The 17,095-nt window shown below is 38.0% G+C and overlaps 1 protein-coding gene across 2 annotated transcripts; it reads right to left on the bottom strand.

The window, feature by feature from the left end:
- Nucleotides 1–12: 12 nt before the first annotated feature.
- pla2g6 (phospholipase A2, group VI (cytosolic, calcium-independent)) lies at nucleotides 13–17,066 on the bottom strand. 2 transcript variants are annotated; one of them, XM_079413042.1, is made up of 18 exons: nucleotides 16,963–17,066; nucleotides 16,386–16,534; nucleotides 15,087–15,301; nucleotides 14,605–14,820; nucleotides 12,170–12,350; nucleotides 11,898–12,085; nucleotides 11,723–11,819; nucleotides 11,463–11,645; nucleotides 10,212–10,320; nucleotides 9,203–9,319; nucleotides 7,452–7,542; nucleotides 7,210–7,373; nucleotides 6,901–7,051; nucleotides 4,792–4,928; nucleotides 4,220–4,374; nucleotides 2,598–2,765; nucleotides 2,376–2,449; nucleotides 13–1,304 (listed from the first exon to the last, which is right to left on the bottom strand). In XM_079413042.1, exons 3-18 carry the CDS (start codon nucleotides 15,293–15,295, stop codon nucleotides 1,163–1,165), a joined length of 2,382 nt encoding a protein of 793 aa, XP_079269168.1. In that variant the 5' UTR covers nucleotides 15,296–15,301; nucleotides 16,386–16,534; nucleotides 16,963–17,066; the 3' UTR covers nucleotides 13–1,162. The 2 variants fall into 2 exon arrangements, with proteins under 2 accessions (XP_079269168.1, XP_079269169.1); XM_079413043.1 differs by lacking the exon at nucleotides 9,203–9,319.
- Between the last annotated feature and the right edge of the window lie 29 nt (nucleotides 17,067–17,095).

Here is a 17,095-nt window from a genome sequence, read left to right as displayed (position 1 = left end):
CTACTCCCAGTTTGAATAATTATCTGTGCTTTTTATTTGAAGTTTACATCAAGGTTTCAAATCAGTGCCACAGCAGCAGGTTATACATATAAAGTGAATAAATGCTTATTTTGGTCTCTGAACAACAGATCTGTAGGTCCAGTGTTTAGTGCAGGGCTGTCCAAACTCGAGTTTAGCTCCAACCCTAATTAAACACACCTGAAGCAGCTAATCAAGCTGTTACTAGGCATACTAGAAACTTCCATGCAGGTGTGTTGAGGCAAGTTGGAGCTAAACTCTGCAGGACACCGGCCCTCCAGGACTGAGTTGAACAGCCCTTGTTTAGTATGTTATCATCAAGTTATTTATTTATTTATTTTTTGAGAAAAATTAACAGTAAATATGTTATCAATAAACCAAACAAAAATACAACAAGGCTATACAAGAGGTTTTCAAGTTATACGTGATGCATATTTGTTGTTAAAAATGTCAGTATATTATACATCATCTTAGTTCATAATTTCTATACTTCACAGACAGAGAATTTACCAGTTGCAGCTTAAAAATGTTCAAGTATGCAAGGCTACATATGACAGATTGCGCAAAAAATAAATAAAGGCATAACAAATAGTAAATGCAAGGAAGTACTCAGTATTCAATCACAGTGGCTACACTTTGACCCATTACTCTCACAAGAACATTCCAGAAAAAGTGTTAATTTCTCTATGAATGTCACACATGATACAATGAACAAAATGAATGAATATATTGATAAATGATGAGTAAAAACAAGGAAGCACCTATTCATTTCCTTTTTAGTTCACCTTAATGCAGATGTCAAACATAGAACATTTTAACTGAGCATCTTAGCATACATAAATGTGATGCATTATAAAAATATCTCACAGTTCAAATATTGGATTGGGTAGTGGCAGTTCCTATAAAATGACACTCTGAATCCTTCATGTATGTTGTCATACTGTATTAACCTTGGTCCAGTTTGGTCTTTATGACATATGGTGAAAGCATGTTATAATTAAATATCTATTTTTTATAAATATTCTGCCTTTAAATAAATTGAACATGTCAGAACAACATACACACACTAATGTAAACAGATTCATTATTTGTATAAGATAAACCATTTATGCATATTAAGACACCAAAACACTGTTCATCAGCCTCAGTCTAGAAGCTGCTGGCAGAGGGTCTGTATGACATCTCTGTGCTCGTACAGGTACATCTGAGTCTCCCATAGCATGTCAACTAACACAGCGTCACTGACCTCATCCAGCATCACCTCCTGAGACAGCTGAGGACTCAACCTGAAGCAGAAATGACATCAAATGTGAGAAGAAAGGGAGGAAGTGGAAGGAATGAAAGGTAGAAATTAAATTGAATCATTTGTAGAAATGATAGGAAACAAAATGATAAGAGGAAAGAAATGAAAAGGAAAGGAAATAATGAAAATAAAGGAAGGAACGATGGAAGGAGGGAGCGAAGGAAGGAAGAAATAACCGAAAAGAAGGGTAGGTATGATAAGAAGGTAGAAAATGAAACAAAAGGAAGGATGGAAGCAAATAAAATGACAGAACAAGGGAAAATTAAATGTGAAGGAAGGAATGATGGAAGGAAAGAAGGTAGGAAGAAAGGAATGACAAAAAAATTATGAAAAAGGACATGGTAAAAAGAGGGAAGAAATGAGGTCAAATCAAGGAATAAAAGAAATTAAGGAAGAAATAATAAAAGGAAGGAAATGGTATGAAGGGAGGAAATAAAACAGAAGTAAATGATAGAAAGAGGCAAGAAATTAGGTGAAGATAGGTATGAAGGAAAGAAGGAAGGAGGAAAAAAGAAAGGTATAGGAAGGAAGGAAATGAAAGGCAGGTAGAAAGGAGGGAAGAATGGAAATTGAAGGAAGGAAGGTTGGAAGCAAAAGGAAGGACAGGAAATGAAAGGTAAGCAAACATGAAGGAAGGATGATAAGAGGAAAGTAAAATAAAGGAAGGAAGAACAGAAGAAGGGAAGGAGGGGAAAGACAGAAATGAAGGGTATTGTAGGAATATGAAGAGAAAAAAAATGAAACGAAAGGAATAAAGAAAAGAACGAAAGAAGAAAAAAAGACGGGGAGGATGAAAAGAAATGAATGAAGAAATGAAGGAATGGATGGATAAAAATGAAAATGAAAAGAAACAAAATGAAAAGAGTGGTGGGACAGTGGAGGTCGTGAGTCAGAAAAAAAATGATAGGCCATGACAATGCAGAAAAGAAGAGAGTAAAAAGACATGAAAGGACAGACAGAAGGGAGAGAATATCATTATTACCTCACAGAACCGAAAGATTGCCGTAGCCATTCAAATGAGGCTATGCATGAGGGTCATATACTCACAACTGACCTGTGATAGTTTATATCGGCCATCTCACACCACGCTCGGGCTCGGTCCACTGCACACCCATCAGAGTCTGTACACTGACACAAAAAACAAAAATAACGCGTTTAATGAAAAATAACACCAGAACAACTTCCAACCATCACTAAAAAGTGCCTACAACTTGTACCAAAAGCAATGCCACCTCTAAACAGGTGACTGAATTTGAATTTGTATCTGTAAACTCACACAGTCCACCAGCATCTTGCCCAGTTCTCTGACACCAACAAAGGTCTTGGCCAGCTCCAGTGGATTGGAAGGCCTGAAAACATCTACCGAGTTCACAGCCACCTGAGGAGGTTTACCGGTGCCCAATGAGACGACCACACCTAACCTGCACACCTCTGATTCACGGACCTGATAGAGCGAGAAAAAGATGGACGCTCAACTGGAATACATTTACGCCATTCAACAATCTCCAGAGAGCTCTAGTCAGGGTTGACATTGTGTTTCATTTGAAGCAGAAAAGTAGTAGTCTGTTTAATAGACTGTAGTGTTAACGTTTTTTTTTTTTTTTACCGATGTCCTTGCTACGTTTCTGGATGTTGATCGTGGTAATTCCATTGCTGTCTCTGGAGGGTCAGAGAGCTCTCAGAATTCATCAAAAACATCTTAATTTGTGTTCCGAAGATGAACGGAGGTCTTACGGGTTTAAAGCGACATGAGAGTGAGTAATAATGACAGAATTTTCTTTTTCAGAACTATCCCTTTAATTAGATGGTTCAGGTGTGTTTAATTAGGGTTGGAGCTAAACTTTGCAGAACAGTGACCTTCCAGGAACAAGTTTGGACACCCCTGTTTAAAGCCCAAAGTACACTTCAGTTTTGACATGAATGCTTAGCATATGCATGCAGCCGAATTCAACAAATAGTCTTTTACTGCTTTTCCACTGGCCAAGAGTGGCACTCATTCAGAAGTGGCTCGCGTTTCCTTCAGCAGGGACCAGAATCCTCTCCGTCACCAAACTGTGACCGGAATCACTTGTTATCTCTTGCTGAAGGAGAGCGTTGGTTTCTTCTGCCGACCACTGTTGAGCTGACATGACCGATAAAAAAAAAAAAAACTGAATCTGGTTCAGAACCAGAATCTGGGCACTGGCCCAGGATTTTTTTAAGTGGAAAAATGCAGCCCGGTTCCCAATAGGGCTCTGGTACCAGACCCGGTGGAAAAGTGGTAATGGTAAACTCCAGTTTATAGTGTGCGCAAGCACAGGCGACTGACACATTTGCACTAGAAAGTTTCATCCTTTTCCAGTGTCTGCACTATTTCTCTTTAGAAGTTATGACCGATAAAATGTTTGCACTCTTTTAAACTAGAGTTGTGGGTATCTCTTGCCCCTCAAACAAGTGTTCGTCAACATGGCCGTCTATTGTTCTTGCTTCTCCAATAGTTTGAGGTTGTTGTTGATCCGTCTCTTCAGTTTCTTTTTCTTGACTGTGAAACAACATACCAGCTAAAACGGAGTACAGAGTATGTATGGTTTGAAAAAAAAAAAATTTATACTTTGCGCAAACAGTAGGTACATATTCTTCTGATGGCAAAATTTAGCGCTTAAGTAAATACCAACGTATACTTTGGGCTTTGGGTCACATCTGATTTTCAAAACCCATTTGGAATAATCAACTCTTATATATATAATCAATTTTTTTAGGAAGTATGATTTCTCTGCTGAATTTTTAAATTATACTAACTAAAACCCATTGTATGAAATATTGTTGATATTACAATGAAACATGACGCAGTTAATTACATTTCTAGCTAAAAGTGAGTCTTGAACATGTAATTCTTGTGACCAAATTGGTTTATCAGACCTGTGCCTTCAGGGCTTTGTTGTACTGGTGTATTTCTGTCATGGCATCTAGCGTTGGGTTATTGGCCAGCAGCCCTCCATCCAGAAAACGGCCCATTGGTCGAAAGTACGTAGGAGCAGCTCCACTGGAGCGGGCAGCACGCCAAACTAATTGCTCTGAGAGAAAGAGAATGTGACTGAGCAAGAGCACAAAAGAGAACCTAGAGTGCGCAGGATAATTAGCCTCCCACAAACAAACTAACGACCCTTAGTTCCAACGTGAGGTACGACTGCGCACCAAACAACAAAATTGTGACCCCTCCATTCTACACACACTCCCTCTCTCTTTCACACACACACCTTCATCCGTCACCTTCCTACGCTTTCTGGGAGGTCGAGTATATCCTACTACCAAAAGATCTTCGTCCTCCCATCCTGCAACAGTGACGCATCATTTGAGATTGAGGATAACTAAGAAACCCAGAGTGCGGCAACATGCTCATAAAGAGCAGGAGCATTAGTGTACTCCCCCGGCACAAAAAAATGAGTGTAACGTAACGACATCCCAAGAAAGAAAGCACACAAGAGATTTACCCTGCGGCACAGTAAGGGGTTGAAATGTGGCTGTAGATGTGTACGGAGGGTCTCTTTGCAGGGCTGGTGGGTCATAATTACGAAACAGATGCAGTTCTCCAGGGTGTCTGTCTGCAAGAACGCTAGTCACCATTACTCTGAGAAAAACAGACAGAAGCTGTATTAAAAACATGCATTTTCTGAAGAACGTGTGTGATGTTGGCTTGTGCAAAACTCACTGGCCTCATTCCAAATGGTACTAATCTGAAAGCTAAAATGATGAATGGGGCACATTCGGATGCGGATTTAACGGATACAAGTAAGGGGGGGGGGGTCTACGAGCTATCAGTATTTTTTGTTCTGAGAGGTTGCATGGGTATTTAGGGTGGGTGCCAGAGCACTGGCAGTAGGAAGTTGATGCAATGCTCTCATTATTTTGGGGAGTGGCTGCATGGATGTTTGTGAAGCAATTGGTCAGGGTGTTTCAAGTGGTTGCTAGGGCATTATTTTAGTTTTCTGGTGATTTATGAGGCATTGCTAAGTAGCTGATAAGATGTCCTGAGTAATTAGAGCATTTCGGTTTGTTGCAAGGGCATTGCTAGAATGTTCTGAGTGGTTGCATATGTGTTTTGGGTAGTTGGTAAGTAGCTGTTAGGTCGTGTGTCCACTGAAGTGTTTCTCCCAAGGCTAATTAATTTTTTTCAATAGTTTGAGCACTGCATATTTAAAGACGCCAGGATGAGGTGCTGAACATTTATTTCATGCGAAGCGCTGTGCACTCAGAGTTGAAGAATATTCAACTTTGGGTAAAAAGCAGCACTTCTACGCTTACATGAAACCAATTATTCCGTTAATACTCGGACTGACGGCTCAATCGGACTGAAAAGCCTTCATGTAAACACCGTAATCGATCTGACTGAGCTCGATCTGAATGAAATTTCGATCAGATTCAAAGGGGTGGTTTATTCCATTTCTGATACGATTGAGAGTGCGTGTAAACATTCGATCGGGTTGAAAACTGAAACTGACAGGACTGTGCATGTGCAATGCCATGAAATAGCGTAATGATTACATGACACGTGAAATGAGCTGTTAAATAAAGTGTTGTATAAATGAGTGTTCTGTCATTATAAAACTCTGCTTTCACTCAGTGTCTGTGAAGTGGAGCAGGAAGTCCCACCAGTCCTTGTTTCGGATTCTCATCCACAGACGACATGGTTTTGGGAGCGGGGATGGGCATTTTTACTGCGTGATAAATATAAGCAGCACGGGAAACTCTTTATGTTTGTGCAGTGTGTGCATGTCAAAACAAATCACATCTGATTTGAAGCTTGTGACATAAACGCACACATCAACCCGATCACATTATTTAGCATTAATTTAAGCACTACATTCAGATTCTTCAATCGGAATGAACTCAGTTGTTGTGCATGTAAACATGGTGTTGCTTTTTAGTCAGCTAACCAATCACAGTGGAGGAGGGACGGGGTAAATACCACAATGACCCACCATCACACCTTGCTTCTACTACAACTGAACACCAATGGAGAAGTTAATATTGCTAGTCTCCAAGTATTCATATCTTTACCAGATGGAATTTCTGGAGTACCACAATATTGTTAAGAAAATATAAAAAGCTACCACAACGTCTCAACTGAAAATGCTCTGCCGAAGAAGCGCTCACAGCTAGGCATTTCCAGCAGAGTGTCTGGCATTTTCAGCTGGCTAAAGACGCTTTGGTGGACACATGGCCTAAGGGTGATCTGAGCGGTTGCTGGGTCGTTGATTGGGTGTTCTGATGGTTTATGGCATATTGCTTGGTCATTGAAAGATGTTGTGGGTCTTTGAAAAAGAATAGGTAGGAAGTTCTGCGTAGTGGCTAGGCAGTTGCTATGGTGTTTCAGATGGTTACTAAGGCATTGTAAGATGTTCTGAGTGGTAACACTGGTGTTTTGGGTGGTTGCCAAACAGTTGTTAAGGTGTTCTGAGCCTGGATGTTCTAGTCGATGAAAGGGCATTGCTAGGCAGTTGAAAGAATGTTGTGGGTATTTGCTAAATAATAAGTGGTTGCTAGGGTGTTCTGGTAGGGGATGTTTTGTTTGGTTTCATAAAATCCCCAACCTTAAGTACCTGGGGTGTGTGACGTCTGTCATCTTGGTATTTTCTCCGAACTCATTCTTGAGAAATTCCTCCAGAGGACTAGACTCATACGGTCGAGAACCTTTAAATACCTGTTCCTTCATCCTGAAGTACAGACAGCGCAGATACTCCATCGATTTACCTGCTCACATACACAACAAACACAATTATACTGATGCATGTACATACAGTAACCAAGAACATATTTTATAATCATATCAAGTGTCATTTTGTTCTGAATGCTGATTGGTCAATACGGTGTCATAAATGCACTTAAATACTATATGCTACATCAAATACCGTGTACAATCGCTAAGGCCAGTATGCCGCCAGTGCTAGTCCCAGAAACCCAGTCAAAGAGTTCCCTGATGGGCCGTCCTGCCTCCTTCTCCAAAGCGATCAACATTTGGATCAGAACCAGTCCTTTTATTCCTCCACCGTCTAGACATAGCAATCTGTCCGATCTTGAGAAAAATAAATGCAAGTGAGTGATCGATTCTGTGAAGGCTCGTTTTTAGCCAGGTTAACTGCATGTAACATACTTCGTGCTTCCTGTTTTGAGCCCATCAACCTCTGCAAATCCACGACTCATGGCCGTGACAGCTACTGCCACATTCATGATGTCATCAAACCCTGTGAACCAATTATGGGAAAGATATGAAAGCAGTGAACCGAACTGGAGGCAGATTGATTCTATCATAGATTTGCATATCCTAGATACTACTGTTATTAAGAAGTGTGATATGCAAACTTGTCCGTCAAATTGGAAAGGTCAATAAACACCTGTAAACAGTGATTATGCAACAAGCACCATGCTTTGTCAGCATTTGTTACTGTGAAACACTACCCTCTTTTGTCTAGCCGGTTTGCATCATAGGCTGTACTGTCATGGGATTTATGTTGGTGTAATTATAGTAGGTTGGTGAGCGATTGTTTGAGTTAAACCCAAAACGTTGACCTTTCCAAGATGGCAGCTGTTGCTGACAAATCTGGATTAGTCAAATGGGGCATCTAGGTATGCAAATCTGGTTTCTATGACCACAGGAAGCTTTAAATAAAATAAATAGATTTAGAAATACGATTAGCACAGAAAAAAACAAAAAACAAATTCTAAATTAAAAATTTAGGAAGTGATGGAAAAGAGGGCAGAAAAAAAGAGAGGACACAATTTTGGTGGCCATTAAGCACTTATTCTAATTCATATTTACTGACAAAAATTAACATTTAGTTAATAATTATATAGTAATAGTATTTAAATTTGTATATTATGTTCCAAAAAGCAGACAGCATATTTATGTTTATAAAGTACCTTGAACATTAGCGGAGAAGGCACTCCCAGAATGCTCTGTGAGTTTTACTGAACTCAATGAGTTCAGTAAAAATATTAATCCAAAATGGCCGTCAAAATCAATAGAAATGTCGATTTACTTATGTGCCAAAAAATGAGTTAAAGGGATGGTTCACCCAAAAATGAAAATTACCCCATGATTTACACACCCTCAAGCCATCCTAGATGTATATGACTTTCTTCTTCCAGACAAATACAATCAGAGTTATATATATATATATATATATATATATATATATATATATATATATATAAAAAAGTTCTGGCTCTTCTGAGCTTTATAATGGCAGGGAATGTGGGTCGAGATTTTGAAGCCCAAAAAAATGCATCAATCCATCATAAAAAGTGCTCCATACAGCTCTGGGGGATTAATAAAGGCCTTATGAAGCGAATCGATGCATTTTGTCAGAAAAATATCCATATTGAAAACTTTTTAAACCGTAAACTCTCACTTCCGATAACTGTCGTTCACGCGAGAGTAGCGGAAGATGTAGGATAGCTCCGACTGGATTCGTCTTAAAGTAGAACGTCATGTACACCTAGGATGGCTTAACTGTGAGTAAATCATAGGGTAATGTTCCTTTTTGGGTAAATAAACTATTCTGTTAATTTACCGAATATTTTTGTTTCACACACTTAAGTTGTTAGCTTAGCAACATGCTAACGCCAAAACATTACTGAAATCAATTTGTGAGTCGAGTCATGTGAAGAACCCCCTTTGTATAACACAAAGAGTTGTTGCCTACATAGACCATTCCACTCATCAGGTTGCATTTCATTTAGTATGCTGCCCATGTAGGCAGGAGCTAACCAGGTTTTGGAACAATGTCACACTTGTTTTTCTGAAGGCTACTGAAATAACAACATAAAAATACAGAAGATGACTGAAGGACAGAGGTGAAATATACTGGCAGGAAAGCTGAAAGTTTGGGGGCGGGGCTTTACCTATGCCAGGAGGCGGAGCTTTGTTGACACTGAGGACAGGGCTGTTGAGGGAGGGGGGGTGACACCGCTCTGCCCCTATACTACACAGCATGTTCAAGAGCACCTTACGGTTGGGCCCTTCAGCATAAGCGCAGGATTAGACACACACATGCCGTCACACCCACACAATGCACACAGAAGAAAGAAAGAGTATGTGTTGACTGAATGCATGAATGACAAAACAAAAGAGCATGACATTTCATTCTTGTAGTCCAAACACCATGCAAAAACCATCATGACACACAAGTGTCACATAGTTTGTGCTAATCTCACAAGGATTACTACAGACACTCAAAACATCAGGACCTATCAGACAGCTTCTGCTGGTTTTTCCAGAGAATATCTTTTTTTCCTATTTAAATTTAGCAATTTGCAATTTTTGCAATAAATAAATAAGTACATAATTTGATGAATTGATAAATAAAAAAATTCGTTAATATACATTTTAAAGAAATACATATTTTTTTAAAATATTTATTTTTAAATGACTAAAATCTTAAACAAATTAATGTTTTAAATAAACTAATATGTATTTTTTCTTTAAAATGGATTTTAAACAATTTTTACACAAATTATTATGAATAAATAAATTAAAATTAAAAAATAATTAATTAAATTTAATAAAAAAAAAATAGACTACTGGTGTCTTTAAAAACATGAAATATGCTACGATTAACTGAGAAATTAAACACTTCACATTCAAAGCAAAACCAAATCATATCATTAGTGAGTCAACAAATGAACTACACACAGATGTGCACTGTATATATACATTTCAACAAAATTTATGGTGGTTTATGGTTAGATAATGTTGAGCTTGCATGCAAACACCTCAAAAGATGTCATGCAGCACACTTAGACAATGGACTCTGTGCAGCTAGAAATTGAAAGAGCTTGAATACATTGGTGACTGTTCTGCTAGACTTCAATCTGATGTCTAATCTCACATCTCTCTCTCTCTCTCTCTCACCCTTGCTGGTACGAGCAGCGATGAGTCCCGGTGTCTCTCCCACATCATTGTGAACCTCGACATCTGCTCCAAACACCATGAGAGCTTTGATCAGGTCCATGTGGTCCAACTGTGGGCCCAGAGGATACAGCATACAAGATAAAACAGAAGAAAGTGCTCTCTTAATCTGTCAATTACTGGCGATCATAGTTACTTCTTTACTTCAAATTTTCCTTTTTATCTTGTGACCCTGGACCACAAAAGCAGTCATAAGGGTCATTTTTTTTTAATTGAGATTTATAAATTGTCTAAAAGTTGAATAAATAAGCTTTCCATTGATGTATGGTTTGTTAGGAAAGGACAATATTTGACTCAGATACAACTATTTGAAAATGAAAAAAATCTCCTTTAAAGTTGTCCAAATGAAGTTCTTAGCAATGCATATTACTAATCAAAAATTAAGTTTTGATAGATTTATGGTAGGAAATTTACTAAATACCTTCATGGAACATGATCTTTACTTAATGTCCTAATGATTTTTGGCATAAAACAAAAATCAATCATTTTGACCCATACAATGTATTGTTGGCCATTGCTACTTATGACTGGTTTTGTGCTGCAGGGTCACAAATAGTTTTGTTTGTTTGCAAAAATAGATTTTTACTGCCCATAGTTGTTTTTGATAAATGAAACAACTAAATTGGAATAAAGCTCAAATAAAATATTAATATTAAATGAAAAACATTTAAAAAAAAAAAAAAAAAAACTTAAAATTAGTCTAAATGACTAAAATAAAACCATTTTAAGTTGACATACTAATTAAAGCATTAAACTGGATAGAAAGTTAAATAGAAAGTAAAAAAGAATAAAAATGAAAAAAAGACTACAATGTAACTAAAACTTAAGTGAAAACAGAAAACAATACAAGCAAATTTAAATTAAAAATTCATATTATTTATCAAAAAAATAATAACAATGTAATTAAACATTTTAAATTTGAATATGTATAAAACTAATAAATAATAATATATATTTTTTTTTTACTTATCACATTTTTATGATCATTTTAATCTTTTTTTTATTATTATTACAAATTAAAGGCAGTACAGCAAGTACTATTATGACACAGTTTACAATATAAATTACTCATACATTTTAACAGATTTTCTAAAGTGTATATTTCTTTACATATATATATATAGAGGTGAAACACGAGCCAGAAATGTTGTTGACTTTACAAAATTCTAGGCTTTATAAAATTCTCTCTCATACCTTCATGGCGAGGTGCAGTGCAGTATTTCCATCCTGACCCTTAATGTTGGGGTCGGCTCCATGGGTCAGCAGTGTCATTGCGGCCTCAAAGCGCCCCCTCTTGGTCAGGATGTGTAACGGACTCTCTCCGGTCTTACTCAGGTAGTTGATGTTACATCCTCGGTCCAGCAGCACACGGCTCATCTAGAGAGAGCACACACAGGACAGTCAAACAACTAACACTTAGAATTCCTCAAGTACCTATATATAATAGCAAAGACCTCGGCAGTCTTGGCCCAGTGAAGAGGCGTTCCGCCGTAAATCGGATCCTCCGCCAGAAGCTGATTTGGGTTGGTGTTTAAAATTGCTTCGGCACAACTAAAGGACAGAGACTGAGTTAGAAGCCCACATGTGAATTATCAATTAAAAAGTGACAAAAAGATTCTTGTTCCGCACCTTTTCTCACTAAACTTCATGGCGATGTGGATTGGATAGCCATTGCTTCCCATGATGTCACAGCAGGCTCCGCCCCCAAGCAGGCCCTTGACCACCTCGACCCTCCCGAGACGGCATGCAATGTGCATTGGTGTTTCCCCGGCGGCGTTCAACTCGTTCACACCCAAGCACATCTGTGCACACAAAACCTGCGAGCGACAAAAATACACAATCACAGACGCCCCAATTCGGTATTCAGCAGATTGTATGCAAGCCCTAAGCTGACCTCTCACCTCTATAATAACAGCGGAGTCTTGTTTAGCAGCGCAGTGCATGGGCGTCTCTCCGTTCTTGTCCTTGATGTCCGTGCGAGCCTGACACTCCTCCAGGAGCTCGCGCACACAGCCCACATCTCCTCTCTCGCACGCCAGGTGCAGCGGGGTCTGACCCTGGGCGTCACGGGCGTTCATCTGACTGCAAGGGGCCACAGACAATCAGAATTTTTGAACATTTTGTTCTTGATTTAAATGTTTATTATAGGACTCAGAAGAGATTTTTTACATGAGGTTGGTTTAAAAACGTGTATTCTTAGAAAAGAGTACAAAATAGGCAGCAAATAATAAGTTGACATCCTGTGGTGCGACAAGTCAAACTCTGTGGAAAACCCTTGTAAAGTTGTATTCCGTTGATTATTTCTATATTTTTAATTTAACTTTATGAGCTCTTAATTGAGAGACTACATGGAATAGTTCTACTTGTACAAATTAAATGATGGGACAGTTTAAAATGAACTAATAAAAGGAAAAAGGTGCTTAAAAACATCTATATTACCTTTCTTTATTAATTTTATATATATTAGGGCTGCCACTAACGACTATTTTTATTTCGATTAATCTATCGACTAATTTATCGATTAATCTAAACGATTAATTTCCCACAAAAAAAATCAACAATTTTACTTAATATTTTATTAAACCAAATGAAATCCAGATTGCTTTGAAATCCTTTTTTTAAAGCAAAAGTAAAGTGCAACATAGAGTGCAAGAAGCAAGCATCCATCTCATAGTCCAAATCACTGAAATCACAGTTCAGTATTATAGTTTAAGAATGACAACATATACACGTGTTCTAGTCTACTAATAATACAATTATAATCAAAAAACATTTTTAAAGGAGTATTTACCAGAATTTATTTAGGTGAAAAAAGTAAATGTGCAGTAAAAAAAAAAAACTTAAAAAAAATATATATAAAATCAATTAATTGAGATGCTTTTGATTATTAAAATTTAATGGAACCATTAAAATGGAATCCAGAAAATAATGGAAAACAGAATTTGGTAAAGATAAAACTGTAAAACTTAATTCATTAGACAGGCTTTTTGATTAATACAATTTTATTTAACCATTAAAACAAAATGGAAAAAAATGAATTTGGAAATAAAACTGATTTCATAGGGCCCTATAATTATAATATATATTTTTTTGGTAATAAAAATAAAAGTGAACAATAGCTTTTAAAATGACTTAAAATACATATATAGTAGCAATGATGCAATAATAATTAGTTCAAATAAAGTATCAAAAGCAAGAAATCATATGGACTACACATAACAACAAAGGCCTGCAGGGGCGCCGACGGCTTGATGATTATTTTTACACATTACTGCACAAACTAATCCTTGTTTAATATTGACCAAGCACCATTTAATTCAAATGTCCACTTAATCTTTAACATTTGGCCATTCCTTTAGGACAGAAATGCTATAGCAACTCTAATTCAATTAATATGTGGACATCAAAACGTGTAAACTCAGAGGGTTTGAGCTTTTATTTTGAAACTGTCATGTATTCTCCTGTGTTTGTGTAGATTTATAAATGATTTACCTTACAAATCTGATGAAATGGCGCACGTTGTGTTCCCAGATGAACGTTATAATAAACCCAAACTCACAACAGCATGCAGAGATGAGTTTGAGACGCTCCACACATGTAAATGATAAGTTTTCTGTGGAGCTACTGTGAACGGAGCCACTGTGAGACGCACGTGTGTAACCTACACGCATATAAATAATTAAAGCGCATAAACTGTGTTAGAACTGCATCACATATAATTATTTAAACCATAGCGTTTGTGAATTCACAATTCTGCTTAATTATGATTTTTAAATGGGTTTAATATATCATGCAGCCTTGGAAAATAGTTTAATAATGTGTTTTATGGATTCTCGCCCTTGAAATGCACCACTTACGGTATTTTGCCGGTTAGTCGGCACGAGCAAAATGAAGTTGGCGATTTTTAAAAATCGACTAGTCGACTAAAATATGTGTGTGTGTGTCAGAGGTCGCGTTAACCGAAAATTCTCTGTCATTGACGGATTTTTTTTAGCAGTGACAAAAAAATCTGAAGGCTGTCCGTCACTTTGACAGATTACACTGAGGGTGCTCTTGATCTATTGTAATTAATAACTGTAATCCCACCCCTGTCCTGTTGGTGGCGAGTGCGCTCCAGTGAGGCAGCAGAGCGCGGGATCACCAGCTCCATAACAAAAATAAAACTCACTAGTCTTTTGCTATGCCTTTGATTACACACAGGCGAGTATAGTAAAGCGAATCTCTTGATATGAGGTGTCTACAGCGATCTATCACGCCACATTTTTATAATTAAAAATGGAATGTGGAAACGTCTCAGATACAGTGTACCTATGACATTTGTTCTTTGATGTCTCACCTCAAAACGTAATTGTTTTTGAGACAGTCTCTCAGTCCAGTGTTCACGGCGATGTGAGCTGAGCTCCAGTCGGGGTGATTCCGCACGCAGTCCACGATTGGCTGGAACATTTCAGGTTTCAGCGGTGGGCGGAGCATCTCATAAAATGGGCGGAGTTTGAGAGCATACTGAGGAAACCAATTCATGGCGTCTTCCTCTGAAGCTACCTGGAACATCCTGAGCACAAAGATATCAAAAGCACAGTTCCAGTCATTCTGGAACCCCACAAACAATGAGCTAATGAAGTGGGTGACAATGAAAAGCCATATACAGGGCGGTGGCTGATGGGAAAGCAAATCTGATCGACATACTGTGAAGCATTATGGGAGTTTTTGCAAGATTATGATTAAATCACAGGACCGTAGAGACTTTTTACAGGAAACCAATTTCTTGACTGAAGATGGGACACGCTGTATTGTGGAAGCTTAACTAAATGGTCTCACCTCAGAGCCACAGATGGAGACTCGGGGCAGAGAAGCAGGCAGTCCCACGAACGGCTCTGTTGGTTCTTGTACAGGACCAGCCTGCCCTCCTGTTTCAGTAGCACTTTGCCATTGTAATCTGACAGCTGCACATCCCTCACACGGTACGGGTTGGAGAACAGAGTCGACACGGAGCTCACCGTGTCCAGTATACGGCCCAGGAACTGCATGGTGACCTGGAGTAAGAGAGGGAAGTAGAAAGCTGATGCATTGATCAGGGTTCTCATATCATTTGACAAATCACATCATTTTGAGGAAAAAATAAATAAATCATTGCACCTTCCGTCCATATATGTATGTGTGCGTGTGTATCCTGATTTGATTTATTTTGTTTTTTTTATGGGTCTTGCTTCCAGTCTAATTCGAGTCCAGCTATTTTTACCACTCCTTTTGCTGCTTGATACTGCAAATTGGTGTGTCTTTACCTTATTAGTGTATTATCTTAATTATGAGCTCACTGGTTTGTAGTGCAAACAGTTTACTGCACTTTGTTATTCTTCTCGTTATTTCCCTATAGCAGCTAATGAACCAGAAGTCTCACCCATTGGCTTACTTCCACGTTTAGGAATAAGGTGGATACAAAAATCATATGACCCTAACATTTTGATATTATGACCTTTGATTCTTAGAATCTTATAGCTTTTCTTTTTTTGAAAAAGATGTTTTTGTGTTTATGATTTTTTTTTTATATATATTTATTAGCTAATTTCAGATTACTGGTTAAGGATTTTTAAATCAATTTATATTTTCCTCTTTTACAATACCAAGTTCATCTTCGGAACACAAATTAAGACCATAGACAGCAATGTAACTGACATGTTTAAGGCCCAGAAAGGTGGTAAAATAATGACTTTATTTATCAATTTCTTCTCTTGTGTGTTACTCTCCGACGTGCATTCATGAGAGTACCACGATGCATTTTTTCAAAGTATTCTCGTAGCTTCATAACATTATGGTTGAACCACTGCTTTCACATGGACTATTTTAATGATGTCCTTACTACCTTTCTGGGCCTTGAATATGTCAGTTCCGTTGCTGACTATGCAAAGTCAGAAAGCTCTCAGATTTCATCAAGAATATCTTAATTTGTGTTCTGAAGATGAACAAAGGTCTTACGGGGTTGGAACGACATGAGGGTGAGTAATTAATGACAACATTTTCATTTTTGGGTGAACTATCCCTTTAAGATGCAATGAAGTGATGTACTAATATACTGTATTCCAATGTCCTGCAGAGTTTAGCTCAAACAAACAAGCTTACCTGGAAGGCAGCCTTGATTAGCTGGTTTAGGTGTGTTTAACCAGGGATGGATCTAAATTCTGCAGGACAGTGGCCTTCCAGGATCAAGTCTGGACACTCCTGCTATTCATCACCATCCGTATCTGGGATTAAAGCAAGCAGGGAGGAGCCTACAATGAAAAAGAAAAAGCTACATGATCAAACTGTTGCTGCTAATGCAAATGAGGCAAAATTAGAGCTGACCAAAACTGCAACCACAGGAATCCGCAGCAACGTTTAGCGTTCAATATATGACTGGCTTGATAACGTGGTGTTTTTTAGACGCCTGCACCAAATAATGTCAGTCATATCGCAACCGAAATTGTCACCTAAGCTGTTAGCATTTTACAGCTATTATTCGCTGGCTTTTCATTATCACTATACAACTGACAAAAAACAAAACTGCCAGGTAGTTTAACAGTCATCCGTGCACGAGAACTTGACAAGTCACCAGTCAGCACTCGTTTTAATTTAAATACCACAATTAAGTCTCAATTCTCCCTGAAATATGAAACCTCCTAATCGCATATTAAATTTTATCCTTCGCTAAACACCTTACCTTGTTGCTATTTCATTATCCCGTAAGGTTACGGATATAAAGAATCAGCAGATCGCTGACTTTTGACAGGATACATCAACAATCAGTGCATCACAACCAACCTTGTCTAAGCTTGACTGACAGACGTAGAAGC

This window comes from Barbus barbus (genome assembly GCF_936440315.1).
Source record: "Barbus barbus genome assembly, chromosome: 49".
In the NCBI taxonomy this organism is placed as follows: domain Eukaryota; kingdom Metazoa; phylum Chordata; class Actinopteri; order Cypriniformes; family Cyprinidae; genus Barbus; species Barbus barbus.
Note: the sequence above shows the minus strand (reverse complement) of the source record. Positions and strands in the feature narration are given on the sequence as shown.